The sequence below is a fragment of the Pogonomyrmex barbatus genome, unplaced genomic scaffold (assembly GCF_055798465.1).
Source record: "Pogonomyrmex barbatus isolate J1 unplaced genomic scaffold, ASM5579846v1 scaffold19, whole genome shotgun sequence".
NCBI lineage: Eukaryota > Metazoa > Arthropoda > Insecta > Hymenoptera > Formicidae > Pogonomyrmex > Pogonomyrmex barbatus.
Window position 1 is genome coordinate 2,155,306 of NW_028297115.1, and position 17,004 is coordinate 2,172,309.

At 26.2% G+C, this 17,004-nt stretch overlaps 2 protein-coding genes across 6 annotated transcripts in view; one reads left to right on the forward strand and one right to left on the reverse strand.

The window, feature by feature from the left end:
- Dh31-R (Diuretic hormone 31 Receptor) overlaps positions 1–17,004 on the forward strand; it is a 188,837-nt gene that overhangs the window by 124,262 nt on the left and 47,571 nt on the right. The window lies entirely within an intron of this gene.
- On the reverse strand, positions 3,689–14,632 carry LOC105423160 (uncharacterized). Its single transcript, XM_011632817.3, has 8 exons — positions 14,352–14,632; positions 10,600–10,882; positions 6,496–6,681; positions 5,926–6,134; positions 5,631–5,802; positions 4,627–4,944; positions 4,176–4,320; positions 3,689–4,105 (listed from the first exon to the last, which is right to left on the reverse strand). Exons 1-8 carry the CDS (start codon positions 14,607–14,609, stop codon positions 3,943–3,945), a joined length of 1,734 nt encoding a protein of 577 aa, XP_011631119.3. The 5' UTR covers positions 14,610–14,632; the 3' UTR covers positions 3,689–3,942.

Sequence of the window (17,004 nt, forward strand, 5' to 3'; positions counted from 1 at the left end):
GACCTGATATACGATTGAGATAAGTTTCTCGTCCATAGTGCACATAAAAATTATATGCCAATAGAATAAAAATAAGTGATACCAATAGTACAGTAAAACTCATTATCCCTTGACCAAGTAATGAGCGTATTCAAGTTTTGTTATTTTCAATTGCTCCTTTTTTGTCATTAAATCATATATATCATAACATATTCTTTTTTGATGAAAATAATTTTAATATTAAAATCTCTAAATTTAACTGATAAATAAAAAATGTGCACTTAAAAATGTTATAATTCGTAATAATTTTTAGAGAAATTTAAAAAATTTAATGTATGTATTTTTTTATTATAATTTATATTTATTACATATTTGTTATATAAATTAATTATAATAAATACAAAGACTGTATCTATCATATTTTTAAATTTCCCTAAAAATTATTATGAATTAATTATATAATAATTAAACCTTTTATTTGTCTTCTCTTTGATTTTATAACATTAGTTTATAACATAATACAATTATTTTTTAAAATGTTTTGAAAACGTTTTTGAATACAAGTCTGTATAATTTCTATTAAATTTTATATAAATAATAAATAATATTAAATTTAAAATTTTAATTATAAAAATATTAAATTTTATATATACAAATACTTTGAATAAGTAAATGTCTTTATCACTGTGCAAAAATAACTTTGTGTCAAACCGACATTTTTATACAATACAATTTATACAATAATTTTTATACAATAAGTAACTAACTGTTTATTCATTTTATTTATATGCAAAGTTATAAACGTTGAAATGTAGCGACATCTCTAAAATTATCTCAAAGTTTTTAATGATATAAGGCTAAACTAATACGCTTGAAATTGATTACATAAATCAGAATGGATGTTAGAAAAGATGGTTTATAAGAAAATTGCATATATAACACGTGTACGTTACATAATCTGAAAAAATATGATTACGTGATTATGTGAAAAAATATGCTATTTTATGTGCAATATATGCTTATTAATATGTACAATATTTATAACTGTTACAAACTATTTCAACGTGTTATAGAAGCAGTTCATACATAAAAGGAATACTTATTTAAATATTCGTTTAAAAGATATTTATTAAATGTGATTGAATGAAGATGTAGCGATGTAACAATGATCGAATTTGTGACGTCGCATTTAACGCCTAACAGGAATAAATATTCAGAAACATAATAAAATTTATACCGTTCAAAATTTGTCTATATGCCTTGCAGTAAATTAATTATCATTAGAAATTTCGACCATTAGATTGCTCATTAGAAAAGTCTTATAATTCTTCAAGAAAATGTTACCTTTACCAAGAAAGAAATGATTAGCAAGATCATTTAGTTATATTTTATACAGTGAATAAAATTGTTGAAACTTTAAAAGAAAATTATTTTTTTATTGTCACGATCTATTTGCACATCTATTTACACAATATCAATCTCGACGCAATAAGTTTATTGTTATGAGAATAAGATTTTCAGTCGTCGTTAATATAAAAAGTATTATTAATATTTTGAAAAACATAATTAAAATATTATGGATTGCATTGGAATTTTATTTTAACAATTTATTAAATAATAATTTTATTTTAAATATAGGAATAAAGTCTCTGATACTAACTCTTAAATTACTAATCCAATATTAATTAGTTAAATTTTATATGTAAAATATGTTATTAGATTATTTTTTATAAAAAATTATATAATTGTACAATTTGTATAAATTGTATAATTTATTATTTGTATAATTAATGAGTCATTTGTTTAGAATCAGGATTATGTTTTCTCATTTTTTCTTTATACATAAGTCATATAAAGTCATATAAAGTTTATATGAATTTTTAAATATATATAGGCAATCAGAAAACATGGTCATGTTTTACAAGCAATTTATTAGCTAAATAATATACAAATAATTTTGTTAAAAGATTCTTAAATTATTGAATCTTAATAGCTAAACTGATTAAGATTTTAACAAATTTAATTGAATCATATAACGAAAACATTTTAATCCTTTTTTTTAAAAAGAGATATTACAATGTAAAATCTAAATTAGTAAATTAATTAGTAAATTAATATTTAAAGAAATGTCATTCTCTTCTCAGAGAAGCTATCAATTTCTGACCTAAGACAATGTTACTGATGATTGCAGTTAAATGACCATTATTACATTAGTAATCGAATGTAACCGGCAAAAAGAATTGAACATAAGACACATGTACAATGTTATTATAATAACTATGATTATTATAAATGGCTAGTACGAATAAAAGAAGAGCTCATATACAAAAAATTTTATTCAAATATTTATTTAAATCTGATATTTATTAAATCTGATTCTCATCTTGAACGAAGATATGCTGTAGCAGTGCAAAAATGATTGAATTTATGATTCGTGTTTAGTTTAATAGTAAAATATAGTTTAATAAAAATAAACATTCGCATTTAATGAGAATAAATCCACAAAAGATTTCTGAAAAAAATGTTTAAATAAATTTATATTATTTATCAAAATTTATCTTTATGTCATCATTTCATTATGATATTATCAGAAATTATGATACATGAATGAAATGTGTTGTATTTATTTATAAAACAATTACTAGCCATATCTATTACTAATCACACTATTATGTATATATATATATATATATATATATGTGTGTGTGTGTATATATATCATTTTGCATGACTTTTTACATGACTTTATTATATACAAGTACATTATGCATACGGTTATAATATAGATAAATAACCAATCAGAGACTATTGATAAGAAATATTATCATTTATTAACAAAAAATTAATGATAATTATATGTTATAAACCTAGCTTGACTTCAATGAGAAGCATATAGTTAAAAATTGATAAGAAAATATATTGTAATTGCTGAGATCTTTGATAACACTCGATTGACTTGATGAAACGTATATTTCCTCTGTTTTTTGCCAACCTTCGGTTGCCAACCAGTTAGGAGTAAATTATTTTTTTTATTTTAGTTGATTTTAATAGTTTATTATATATTATTATCTTATAAGAACATTGTTATTATTTTTGATACTATATTTAATTTTAAATTGATGTCTTCATTTTTAAAACAATTATCTTATTTTTAATAATCTACTTATATGTAATCAAAATTTTATTTATTTTTGAAAGTAGACACAAAATTTTAATATTATAGTTAAATTTTTATATTATATTTGATTATAAATATATTTTACTTGGGACATGTATATTATTTTTTGCATATGCAATTAAATTTTATGTACAATATATGACATAAATAATCAAACGAGAAATTATTAACTTTTGTAATTTTCAATCTTTGTTTATAAGTAAGTATAAATAAAGATTGACGTTTATGTGCTTTTTTTATGCAAATGTATTATCGCTGCATTTATTGCAATTAATTTATTGCGAGTAATAAACAGACCATGTTATCAACGTGCAAGGTATACATTTTTGCTCCAAGCCCAATAATTGTCATAATTTATGTGGGAGGATAATAAAAAGATTTTAATCGATCAAGATATTTGCTTATCGAATTGCTAGAACCGCTACATTGTAAGTTTGCTAAAAATAGTGGCACGTGGTTGGTAATAAAAATTGTTTGAATTTATTTCATATTCATAGAAATTTAACGACAAAGATTCTGCTTGCTGAGGAATTGGATATAATTCTCTTGTTTATTATAGAGATTTTACAAGTTGAAGCGCACAACGATCGAATGTGCTACAAAGGAAGTGCAAATAAAAAGATTAAGACAAAAAATTATATAAGATAAAAGACAGCATGAACATATTATTACAGAGCGCATCTACGCCATTTATCCAGGGCGCTGAAAATATGACGAAAAACTTTTCACAACAAATTAAGAAATACAATTTTAATATAATTGATATTTGATGGATAGATGAATTCTCATAGCTTATGTTTCATATTCTTCCACTCGCAGCGCTGTTCTCCTTTACGAGTAGATTTCATTCGAGATTCAATATCAATATTTAAATAATCATATACATCTCCGTGTTTTAATGGTGTCCACTTAACCGGAGTTAAATTCGTAATAGAAGGCGTTGGATCTCTGAAATAAATCAATAATTACTTATTAATAAACAATTGTAACAATGGAAAAAATATTAAACTTATCATACCCTGTTTTAGCAAAATTTGTCCACATCTGCGTTATATGATTTATCACTTTGTAATCGTCCGAATCAGGAGCAGGTGGTGGCAAATCAAAATCTTTCATTATGTAAGGATGAAATAAGTAAAATAAGTCTTCGCCATGAGCTACTCCTGCAAAATATTATCATACAATAGATTAAAAACACGAATTGAATTTTTATTTAATATTTAATAATTTATAAATACTACAAAATAATTTATTTGTTTTAAGGAAAATATTTTTTAACGTCTGCAATTTAATTTAATTTCTTATATATATATATCTTATATAATTTTTTATTTCATATGTCGAAATTTAAAGATATCGCACTGTTTTAAAATATAGTTTACTCGTATTTTTTAGAAAATTAGAGTTTAGAGAAAAGTAAAGAAAGATTCTTATGTTTTTTTTTTTTTTTTTTTTTTTAAATAAATTACCTGGAAGCGTAACGTCCATTATTTTTTTTGCGAGGTAAGTTTTACTATCATATGAGAATTTATATAGATATGTTGGTGTATTACCACCAACAGCCATTTGAATATCGGCTACTTCCATGGTACCCCGATAGAACATTGCATCGCCAAGAAAATCAGCATAATTCATTAAAGTTTCTTCTGATATTGCTTTGTTACCAAAATACAAAAATCGTAATTCTTCAGCTGTGATCGGTATCTTTGGCAATATTGATGAAATTCTGGGCATTATAGTTTTCGTGAAATCGGAATCGATTTTTTTAAGAGCTTTCTTGCTTATTGCTGAAACGATTTTAAGAATTTTATTACTATTAATAATTATTTGTTTATTATTTTTATTATAAAATATTGTCAAGCAGATAACGTTTTTGTATAGAAAAACATATTTGTTTAGAAATAATTTATTTTACAATGTTTTCTAAAGAGAAAAATTTCTCTTTAGAAAGTTTAGTTCTCAATATTATATGACTTTGAATATGTTAAGAAAATATACGATAACATTAAATAATACTATACATTAAAGTAAACTATTACGGGTTTAACTACTATCGTGATGAATGTTTAAAGCGCATATTGAAAATAATATTATTTATAAAAAAAGTTTAATATGTAACTTTAAAAATCATACGCTAATAAAAAAATCCTAATTTGTTAATATTTTGTAAATATATTTATAGCATTAAAAAATTATTTTAAAAAAATTATTAAAAAAAATATTTTTTTAATGCTGATAGTGCGTACACATACAGACATAGCAAAGTGCATTGTATGAAAATTCATGTACTAACATTCAGTTCTACCAAGTTTATTAATTTTAATCTATTTAATTTACTCTTCAGCTTTTTTTAATATTTAGAACTAAGAAAAGATAGTTAAAGTTAATTTACATTGGTAAAAATAACCAAGATTGGTAAAAAAACTAGAAATTTGTTTAGTGAACGCACATGCTAATGAAACATGTAACTTACGTCCGAAAAGATTACTGCTTATAAGAAAAGAGCCTTCACAATTGGTATTGCCGAAAAGGAATGGCACTTTAATTCCGCGGCGCATTAATGTGCATGGATGTTCTGGAAAGAATGGATTTTGTGATTCGTAATCTACAGTGGGCGTAAATATTATATTATGTTGCAGACGGTCCTGCAAAAATATATTATTGATGAAAATAGTTTATATAATGTATCCATATAAAAATTGTGATTATATTGAAAAATGTGATTATTGAAAATTGTAATTATATAATCCAAAATATTAGTTACTTACCGTTTCCGTGATAAGAGACTTTGAAGCTTTTAGGAGTTTTTTTGCATCAATTGTTTTGAGAAACTCATAGGCGACTTTCGGATCTGAGGTCGTCTTTCCAAGTTTCTCAGCAAGTTGAAAACCTTTGTTCATTGCTTTGTTCGTATATTCGGTTAAAGTCCAAGGATTCGCGACCACACCGCTTTGTGATATCGCCTTATGAAATAAACCTTATAAAATGTGATTGAATTAGTTTAATATATTAAATTGATTTTGATTAAAAGAAACATTTTATTTAAATTTACATTTTGGGACATCAAATGAAAATTTGTATGAAATGTGCTTTACTTGGATTTGACTGAGAGCTATTCGTTATCTATTTGGTTGGGGAAAGTAAAAATAAGAGAGAGAATGTGAGAAAACAGAAAAGAAATACATGAAGAATGAAATACGGAAAATTGTTTATCTTTTATCTCAAAATGTATTGAATGCTTGAGAAAAAAATCAAATTTAAATTGGCCAATAAATCTATAACTAAAAGAAATGATAATAAAAATTCTGTATTGTTGTGTATCAATTTGTAAATTATACCTTTGCTTAATGGAGATAGAGTTAAATAATGTACGATGACTCCACCAGCGCTTTCGCCAAAGATAGTGACGTTTTTTGAATCTCCACCGAATCTTGATATATTTCTCTGAACCCATCGTAATGCCATAACCACATCCTTTAAAGCTTGATTACCCGTTGCCACCTTGTCTTTTAAATTCAGAAAACCTGAAGAATCATTTATGCATTTTTATTCGCAAACTTGATTAATCAATATCAGAAGTGCGTAATTAATTTATTTTTAATAATAAAACTCACTAATATTAATATGTAATATTTCTTCTATGTAGTTTTTTTAAATGACGTAAAGATAATAATATTAATACAAGACAAATAACTCTAATTATACAAGATGTCCCGAAATTAAACTAATGTCAAGGAAGTGTGTAAAGGATTAAAAAAGACTAAAATAAAAAATCTTTTAGAAATTTGTTCATTTTTGCTTATTTTGAAGAAAATCACAAAAAATAAAAAAAATTAAAAAAATTTTTTCTGAATTTTTAAAATATTCTTTACTCAAAAGAAGTCCAATTTTTACTCGAAAATTCTCATTTTTCACTTATTTATTTATACATTTATTTATTTTTTGTTAAATACATTTATTAATATATTATTAATACATTTATTTGTATTATTTCCTTAATGAAAATATTGTTCAAAATGTTGATTTTTGCGATCATTATGACAGAGATTCTCGAGTTTGGCTGGATATAAATTATCCACGACGATGAATTGGACATGCAGGAGCAGTAGGAGCTTTGCCATTCCTATTATTCGATCTGACGTCGAAATGGATTTCTTCGTATGTAGGGAAGCGCTGAAGCAAGAAGTTTATTCGTTGCCATTCAACTCAAGAGAGCAAATCGTGAGAGACCGAATCGTGACTGCAGTATGTCAAATATCATCAGAACAGTGTCTGGCTGTAATACGAGCTGTCAGTATTGGATGCTTGCATTACTGCAAGAGATCAACATTTTGAGCAATACTTTGATTAAGGAAGTAACAATATGAATAAATGCATAAATAAATAAATAATAAATGAGTAAAAAAATGAAAATGTTTTTGATATTGGACTTCTTTCGAGTAAAGAATACAACTCAAGTAAAAAAATTTGAAAAAGTATTTTGCGATTTTTCTTCAAAATGAAACAAAAACGAGCAAATCTTTAAAGGACTTTTTGTCTTAATTTTTCAATCTCCTACACGCTTTCGAAATCTTAATATTTAATTTCAGATCATCTTGTACATAGTAGTAATACACATATACTTACAAGGGAAGTATCGGAAGTGTCCCCCTCTGATTTTAATGAGCTTCGAGTATGTTGAAATATGGACAAAAATAAGAGACACATATTTTTTTTATCTACGTTCTCGAACGTTAAGGGAGTGAAACCATCTCTTCAAGAAAATCAATTTTTTTCTTCCTGAGCAAATATCATCCAAACTGTTAAAGATATCAAAAAAAGTTTTAAGCAAAAGTTTTACAGTGCAAGTGTACTTTATAACGACATATTCGAATTTTTTAAAAATGTTATATTTTTTAACCCTCTCCATTCCCTTTCCATAATTTAAAAAAATTTTTAAATTTTTTAAGGACATGAATTCAAGAGCATTTTATGCTGAATACAACGGTATATAATAAAGTTATTTTCCGAAATCGCATTTTTGGAAAATAAGCGAGAAACCTCTATATACGCACTCCATACGTATTCATCTCATATCGCGTTGGATGCGCGAATTAAAGGTGAATATGATGCAGTTTGTCAGTACTGTATCAGTGCTACAATAATTATTAACAATAATTATTGAAATAAGAGCTTTTTTATAACAATAATAATAATGAGAATAGTAATAATGATAGCAGGTTTTATTAAACAGAAGTCAAATATTTTGATTTATTAGAAAACGTACGAAGCACTTTGGATATTTAGAAACAAGTTACAAATAAAGAAATGATTATAAGATATGACTTATTTAATTTTATATAACATGGTTTATTTAATTTTGTCGTATAGCAACTATCGCAATGCTTACGATACTATTGCAATGTTATGAATATATTTTATTGATCAACATTTATGTTTCGTGTCGTAATGTTTTATTATCGCAACGCTACGTAAGAAATATATTTGCTAAGGCATAAGCTTTATTTGCAAATATTATTTACATGAGCATTGTTTGCATGAACATTAGTATAAAAGAATGCAACGAATTCACAGTTTTATAATTAATTTCATTCTCTAAAGTATTATCAATTGATACAAGTAAGAGATACGAGTTTAATAAATGAATATGTACTAAAAAAAAGTTATGGAAGTTTTTATTACTGTTTATATTTTCATATATTTTTTATTTTATAAATTCTTTAAGTTGAAATTATAGTTATTTATTTTAATTAACTTAAGAAACTTTTAATCAACAATTTATTAATTTTAATAATATTTTTTAAAGATTTTTATAGATAGATGTAGTAATACATAATCTATATATCATACAAGATTATTCATTCTTCTTGTTCAACAAATTTTTTGTAAAATAATCAGTTATTACAAAGATACATTAAATTCATTATAATTAGCTATTTAAATAAATAATTATTTAAATAATTAACATAAAATGGAAGAGGAAGAATAATTGGATTTTTAAATCGCATTTGATATATCAGATGCAGAAAAAAATAGAACTTATTGACGAAGAAAATTACGCATACAATGTAAAAAAATGTTATGTCGATAATACCTCGGTAAAATATATAAAGAAAAGCAGTTGAATTTTGAAAAAGTAGTAAGACAAATTCAAGAACAATTGAAAGAGTGAAACAAAGATTTCGAAATTTTTTATCAAAATTTCACCCGATGCTTATGTAAACAATATATGCAAATAAAACTACATCTTCACAAATCTATTTCTTGCGTAGATTTGCGATAATAAAATATTATGAAATATAAATGTTGATCAATAAAATATATTCATAACATTATTAATAGCTACCGTAAGCACTGCAATAGCTGCCGTACGACCAAAATTAAATAAACGATATTTTATAAAAATAATTATTTCTTTATTTATAACTTGTTTTTAATTGTCGACTGTATTTTAAGAAAAATTGCTGAAGAAGGCTCCGCAAAGCCAAAATGGAAAAAAATATCAAATTTATATTGAAAGTAACTCTGCTAATTGTTATTTTTACAATAAATATTGTTTATTCGAATTTATTTTTATCACGTCACTTTGGTTTCGCTTGTTCGCTGGCCTCTCTTTCCTCTTGTTAATTTGTTAATTTCTCTCCTCTTTGTTAATTTATACGAGTTGTCTGATACAATTTTGCTCTGATGATGATGATTATTATTATAATAAAAAGTATTTGAAAAGTATAAAAAAAGTATTAAAAATCTCTTATTTCAATAATTATTGTTGTACTGATATTGTACTGACGAATTGTCATATTCACCTTTAATATTATCCCGTGCAGCCAACGCGGTATGAGACGAATACAAATGGTGCGGGTATATAAAGCTTTTTCTCGCTTATTTCCCAAAAATGCAATTTCGGAAAATGACTTTATTATATATCGTTGTATTTAGTATAAAATGCTCTTGAATTCATGTCCTTATAAAAATTAAAAAATTTTTTAAAATTAGGGGAAGGGGATGGAGAGGCTCGAAAATGTAACATTTTTGAAAAATTCAAATACGTCATTGTAAAGTGCATTTGCAGTCGTAAAACTTTTGTTTAAAACTTTTTTTGATATCTTTAACGATTTGGACGATATTTACTCAGGAAGAAAAAAAACTAATTTTTATCAAGGGGTGGTTTCCCCTTAACGTTCGAGAACGCAGATAAAAAAAATATGTGTCTCTTATTTTTGTCCATATTTTAATATTCGAAGCTCATTAAAATCGGGGAGACACTTCGATTAATTGTAAATATATTTCATGTATATGTAAAACATTAAGTTATCTTTAAAATAAGCTCTTTAAAAAAATAATTTGAAAAATGGCTTATTTAAAACAGCAAATTAAAAGTAAAAAGATATGTACTCTGAAAAAAGAAAGTGTAACAACTTCATTTTGAATGTACAACATACCGAAAACATCCAGTCTGTAATTTAACGTAACCAATATTACATTTTTCCGAACAATGTAATCAGGACCATAAATAGTTGCATCACCGGAACCCATATTAAAACCTCCTCCGTGTATCCATACCATAACCGGACGTTTTTCCTTAATATCTATAGTATATACGTTTAGATAGAGACAATCTTCATTTCCAATTACTTCACGTGTTAGTAGATCTAATTGAAAAGCGACGTTTCCATATTTTGAAGCGTCTCTGTTGCCGGACCATCTTTCCGGTGGTAGCGGATCCTGTACAGATAAACTTTGTCTTTATTTGAAATTATATTTGTCACAATATTTTTTTCGTAACAAGAACGTGTGTGATTATAATGTGTTTTAAATTTTAACTTTGTAATTTGATCTATGATTAATCTGTAAATAGAATATAAAAAAATTTGAGGAATTTTCATATAAATAACTAACACATATTGCTGCTCTTGAAAAAAATTCTGATTCAGTTCTTGAGGAAAACTTTTCATTTTGAATATTACAATTGGTTATTAAGTTTTTTTCGATTTGTACTTACGTCAATGGAGAGTAACTATTAAGAGCAAAGTTCACAATCGCACGTAAATAAAACTCTTAAATTAAGAGATATGCTTACAGTCTGAATACAGTTGAATATCTTTAACGATGCAATTTTGAAAAAAAAGTTTCAGATAAAAATTGTAAGATTTTGAGAGGACTATATGATTATGCTATTCATTTTAGAGCCACTGACGAGATTTTTTTATGGTTGGTTTTTTTTAATGGAATTATATATTTTTTGTTGCGCAATATAATTTTTCTAATTAATTTTGGATATATTAGGTGTACAAAAAAGTTCTGAGCTTTTTCTTGTAAAATTCAATCTTTATTCAAAAACAAACAAAAAAATATTAATCAGCGAAATATTCCCTGTTTGCAATGACCTTTTGCTATCTTTCGGGTAGCTTGCGAATTCCTTGACGATAAAAGCTCACCGGCTTCGAAGCGATAAAATCATCAATGCATTTTCGTATCTCTTCAAATCTCACGAAATGTGTATCAAATGATGCTGCAGCGACCGGAATAGGTAGTAATCGGAAGGCGCCATGTCTGGACTATACGCCGCGTGCGGGAGAAGTTCCCAGCCTAACGCAAAGATATGGTCCTGAATCGCTTTCGCAACATGTAGTCGAGCATTGTCATGAAGCAAGATCACTTTACGACGTCCTTGGCCAGTAAATGGCCTCTTTTCTTCTAATGCATCACTCAAATTGGTCAATTGTTGTTGGTAGCGGTCTACCGTGATTGTTTCACCCAGTTGTAACAATTCGTAATACAACACACCTTTCCAATCCTACTAGATACAGAGCAAAACTTTTTTGGATATTGGGCTTTGGCGTCGATGTCGAAGGTTGACCAGGGTCAATCCATGATTTTCTACGTTTAGGGTTATCATAAAGAATCCACTTTTCATCGCCTGTAATGATTTTGTGCAGAAAATCTTTTTTCCGGAACTTTGAAAGCAAAGTGAGTGCAATGTCACGCCGACGATTTTTGTTGTCTTCGGACAATTCATGCGGAACCCATCTACCTTCCTTCTGAATCTTTCCCATCGTATGTAAACGTACGGAAATGATTTGCTACGTAACGCCAAGCTGTTCTGCAAGCTCCTTTTCAGTTTGCGCAGAGTTTATATCCAGCATGCTTGCAATTCGTCCGTTTCAATCTTTTGAGGGCGTCCAGCACGCGGTTCATCTTCAAGACTGAAATCTCTTTGGCGAAATTTTTGATACCATCTTTTACATGTAGTATGACTTATAGCGTTCTCTTCATATGCAGCACAAATCATTGCAGTGGCTTCAGCAGCATTTTTCTTCAGATGAAACGCGAAGTGGATGGAAAATCAAATATGCTCTTTTGTTATTGCCATCGTGAACACTACTGATTTTTGAGGTTATGTGCATCAAACACCAAATCGTATGGCATTTTAGAAGGCCAAATGTCAACGCTTTAAAACCGCAAAAAGGCGGGAAGATATATAAAATTTAAATTGTTATTTCGGTTGTATGAAATCTAAAGCTCAGAACTTTTTTGTACACCTAATAAAAGTATTAATATACAAATATCAAAAAATCAATGATTTATAAGATATTTTATTTTGGCATATTCTGATATAATATAAAATATCTCATAAATTATTAATTTTTTGGTAACTGTTCTTTAATATTTGTATACATAGAATAATGTGATAGATTAATTCATATAGAAAAAGGATTTAGTTGTCTCAAAAAAATACTTACATATTACTAACTGCATAATTCTTTTAAAGCAACTATCTTTTTTATCAATTGATTTGTTTCATTATTTTATATATACAATTATTACGATTATTGAGAAATGAATAGTTTATGAAATATTTTATATTTTATGTCAAAATATGCCAAAATAACGTATAAAATATCTTGAAGAATATTAACCTTTTGACATTTGTACCTTAATACTTTTATATCCAGAATAACTAGAGGAATCGTATTGCATAATAAAAAATATATGACGCTGTTTTCATTCAAATTTCATTTGAAAATTGGAGATTTTAAAAAAATCTCGACAATGGCTCCATCTGTAAACAATCAATATCATAATCATGTAGTCCCCTCGAAACCTTACAATTTTTGTCTGAGACTTTTTTTTAAAAATTGTATTTTTTTATAAGATATTCGACTGAGATACCCAGACTTTTGTCGTACTTTGTATTTAATTAGATACATTAATATATTATCTTTTCATGAGAGATGATTCTTTAGCGATGATTCATAAAAATGCAATATTTAAATATCCGAAAATTACGAAAATTTTATATAACATTCACACAATTTTTTCCTCACGTATTCCGTGCGTCTTTGAAATTGTGTGAAACATGGAAAAATCGTAAGCAGTAGAACTTAAGCAATAAACGAATCGATCAGTTGAATATTCTCTAGAATGGTAGATTAGCTTGGAAAGAATGCTCGACTGTGATTGATGGATTCGCTTAAGTTTTACTGTTCACTTTTTTGTTTTTATATTTCACTTACATGACTTGTATAACAAAAAGATTAATTTATGGTAAGGAACAAGTGGTAATCTACTGGAGCTTTTTCATCGTATTAAATATTAATAGAATTGATTATTTTTTTATTTTGAAATTTTAGATATCCGCAAACGCAGCTTATTGATTGAAAATGTCAAAACAAAAAATATTAATGTATTACATCTCTAAGAAATTATTTAATAAAATAACAATAATAAAATTTTAGAAAATATGAAAGCTTTTTTAATACTTTTTTAAATTTGATATCTTAAATTAATTTTAATAATTTAAAATTCAAACTATAAATTATGAAAAAACCGATAGCAATTATAAATTTTAATTTTTGGCAATAGAATTAAATTTCAAATTTAATTTTCATTCTACATTTATTTACAAAATTATGTTTAAACAATGTCATGCAAATTAAATACCTGAAACAGTGAATATGTATATTTGTGTAATCTGTTAATATTAAAAGTAGAATAATAATCTTCGATAAGATAAGCAATAGCTATTTTGTTATCAGTGTTTTTTTGTTTAATTATAATTTTTTAAATTAACATTTTTATTTTTCGATTCAAAGTCCAAAAACCGATTAGGAGAAGTAAACTACTAGTCAGTTAATATATTAAAGTTAAATGATTTGACTGTATGTGTTTATGATAATGGAATGTTATTTACCTTGAATCTGAGTTCGCCAACTGGCGGTTTCGCATACGGTACTCCTCGAAAGGCGACGTAATGGCCGCCATGGATATTTTCTTCAATAACACCGATTAATTTTCCCTCATGCACATGTACATCTACTCGATTGTTATCCATGGTGGAAGAATGACGAGAGGACAATAATGAATCTGCCAGTCTGCCTTGTGCAAATATGCATGTCGAAACACGATTACATAACTGCGCATATACACGTCCAACTGACTGTTGGAGCATTGTGCAATGACTAGCTCTTCTCAGAATGAGTGGGGATTAAACATAGGAGAGCTGTTGACTCGTTCTTACGGTACCATTAAAGCCTACCGAATGATTCAAGGTTCAATAGCGATGTTGTTTTACAAATGTACAGTTACGTATGCAATATCTTATTGCAGAGGTAGGCAACGTGATAAACAATGTTTTTCATTTTTTAAAATTAAAATTACAAATAAATTAACATAAAAATTATATATATGTGTGCATATATGCATATGCCCCCCCCCCTCCTACACATATTTTTGGAAAATTTTCGAACATTTGCTTCTTTGAATGACATTATGTATATAAGATGTTTTTTTAAACATTGTTTATTCCTAACTTATTTTTATACTTTCTAAAGTTTTTTTTAATATTTGCGATTCACAGAAGAAATGCACGACTGATCACAAGGATAATCAATTGAGATTGCATCAAGCATAGATGTAAAAGCTTTTTTGTATTTTGTTTTAGATTAATAATATATTTTCTTAAATTTACTATCTTGGATCAATTTATGTTGATATATCTCGAAGTAAATATGTGAAAGTTTTTGTATAAGTTTGAATCAGTAGAGGAAAATCGTTGATGTTGATATAGGTCTTTTAAAGAAACACTCTCTTATTTATCAGAATTCAAAGATTGCATTTTATCAATATTGATAAAAACCTGATCTGATTAAAGAAATAAAAATTTACAATTCATACATTTCTGACTTATTTTTAAAATAAAATCAGTTGAAAACAAATTTCTCAAATGCAAAAATAAAACTTTATAATTTTCTTTTGCAAATTGCGTAGTTTAAATAATATAATAATATAGCGTAAACCGATATCTAGCTGTCGGTAAAATAGATATTACAAAACATGATAACTTCTTCACATATAGCAGCATATGTGCACAGATAAAAAACGTGTTATCAGTGTATAATGTAGCACATCTGAAAAGAATTAATTTATTCTTTTACAATTTGTATAAAACTTGGTATCTTGATATGATTTTTGAAGTCGCTGAATATAATATCAGAATTTCAAAATTCAAAATGGTGAATCCAGTATGGTGGATCATACCATCATAGTTTGAAAAAATAATTGCAGTTTTTAAAAAATGAGTATTCCAAAATTGTTTATTTTAATCAAAATAGATTAGAATTTTATTATTCTAAATGGCAGATCAAATTTTGCTAAAAAGAATCACTTGAAAATAATAATTCATTTAAATTTTATCAAAAATATTGTATTAATATAAAGCAATCGTTTATAAATTCCTCTCTCAACTGTCGAAATCAGAGTCGCAAAACGAGAACGTGTAAGTTTTGACTACACGTTTGTTTTTATTCTTTTTATTTAAACATTTTTTTGTGCTTACCGTATCACGTACCGTATGCCTATTCATTTCTTTATCATTTGTTTATTTATTTTTATTTATTATTTGAAGTTTTACATTGTTGTTTACAAAACAATTTTGATTTTTATTATTAGTTTGATGTATTTTACACATTTTTGGCTTAACACAGCTTGCGTTGAACACCCTACTATATTTTTATTTCAAATTATTCTAGATTATTATTTCATCTTAGAACTGTATGCATATACAATGTATATACAAATATAATTTTTGATATTGACTTTTGATATTCAGTATAAGATTTTGATTCAGCGAGCTTAGAATTTTTTAAATGTCAATTTCAGCCTTTTTTTCAATTTCAATCCGTTATTTTAGATCCGCCATTTTGAATTTTTAATTCTGACATATTCAGATACATTCAGACATCATTCGGATTTAGCGCTTTTGAAATTCTTAGAATTATCATTTTTATAAAAGTTCAATTATTTTTCTAAATTTCCGCCGTATTAAATCTGCCATTTTGAATTTTGAAATTTTGATATCATATTCAGCGATCTCAAAAATTTTAATAATAAAAATAATAATGAAATCGTATCAAAATCTAAGAAATTTTCTTTTCATACAGTGATAGCGAAAATCTTATTTTCGTCATATTACGAATAGATTAACCTAAATAATTTTATGGTTACACTATTGTGTCCTACGAAACAACAAAAAGAAAAATAAATATAATTTATTAATTTACTTAATTATTAATTCTTTCAAATACGGGGCCACATCTGAATTCTGGCATCATTGCCTATTATATCGATTTTGGACTCAATTTTTCAGATTTTTTTCCAATTTTTGTTATCTTACGAAAAAATTAATTATTGCAAAATACAAGACAATATTATAAAAATTGCTATATTATCTGATAAAAGACACTTTCTGGTTTATTTTATTTTTGTTTCTAAAACTTTCGTATTTAGCTTTTGTTTATAAGAAATGTAGTCCAAAAACAAAGTTTCGATGACAGTTTTCTCTACTT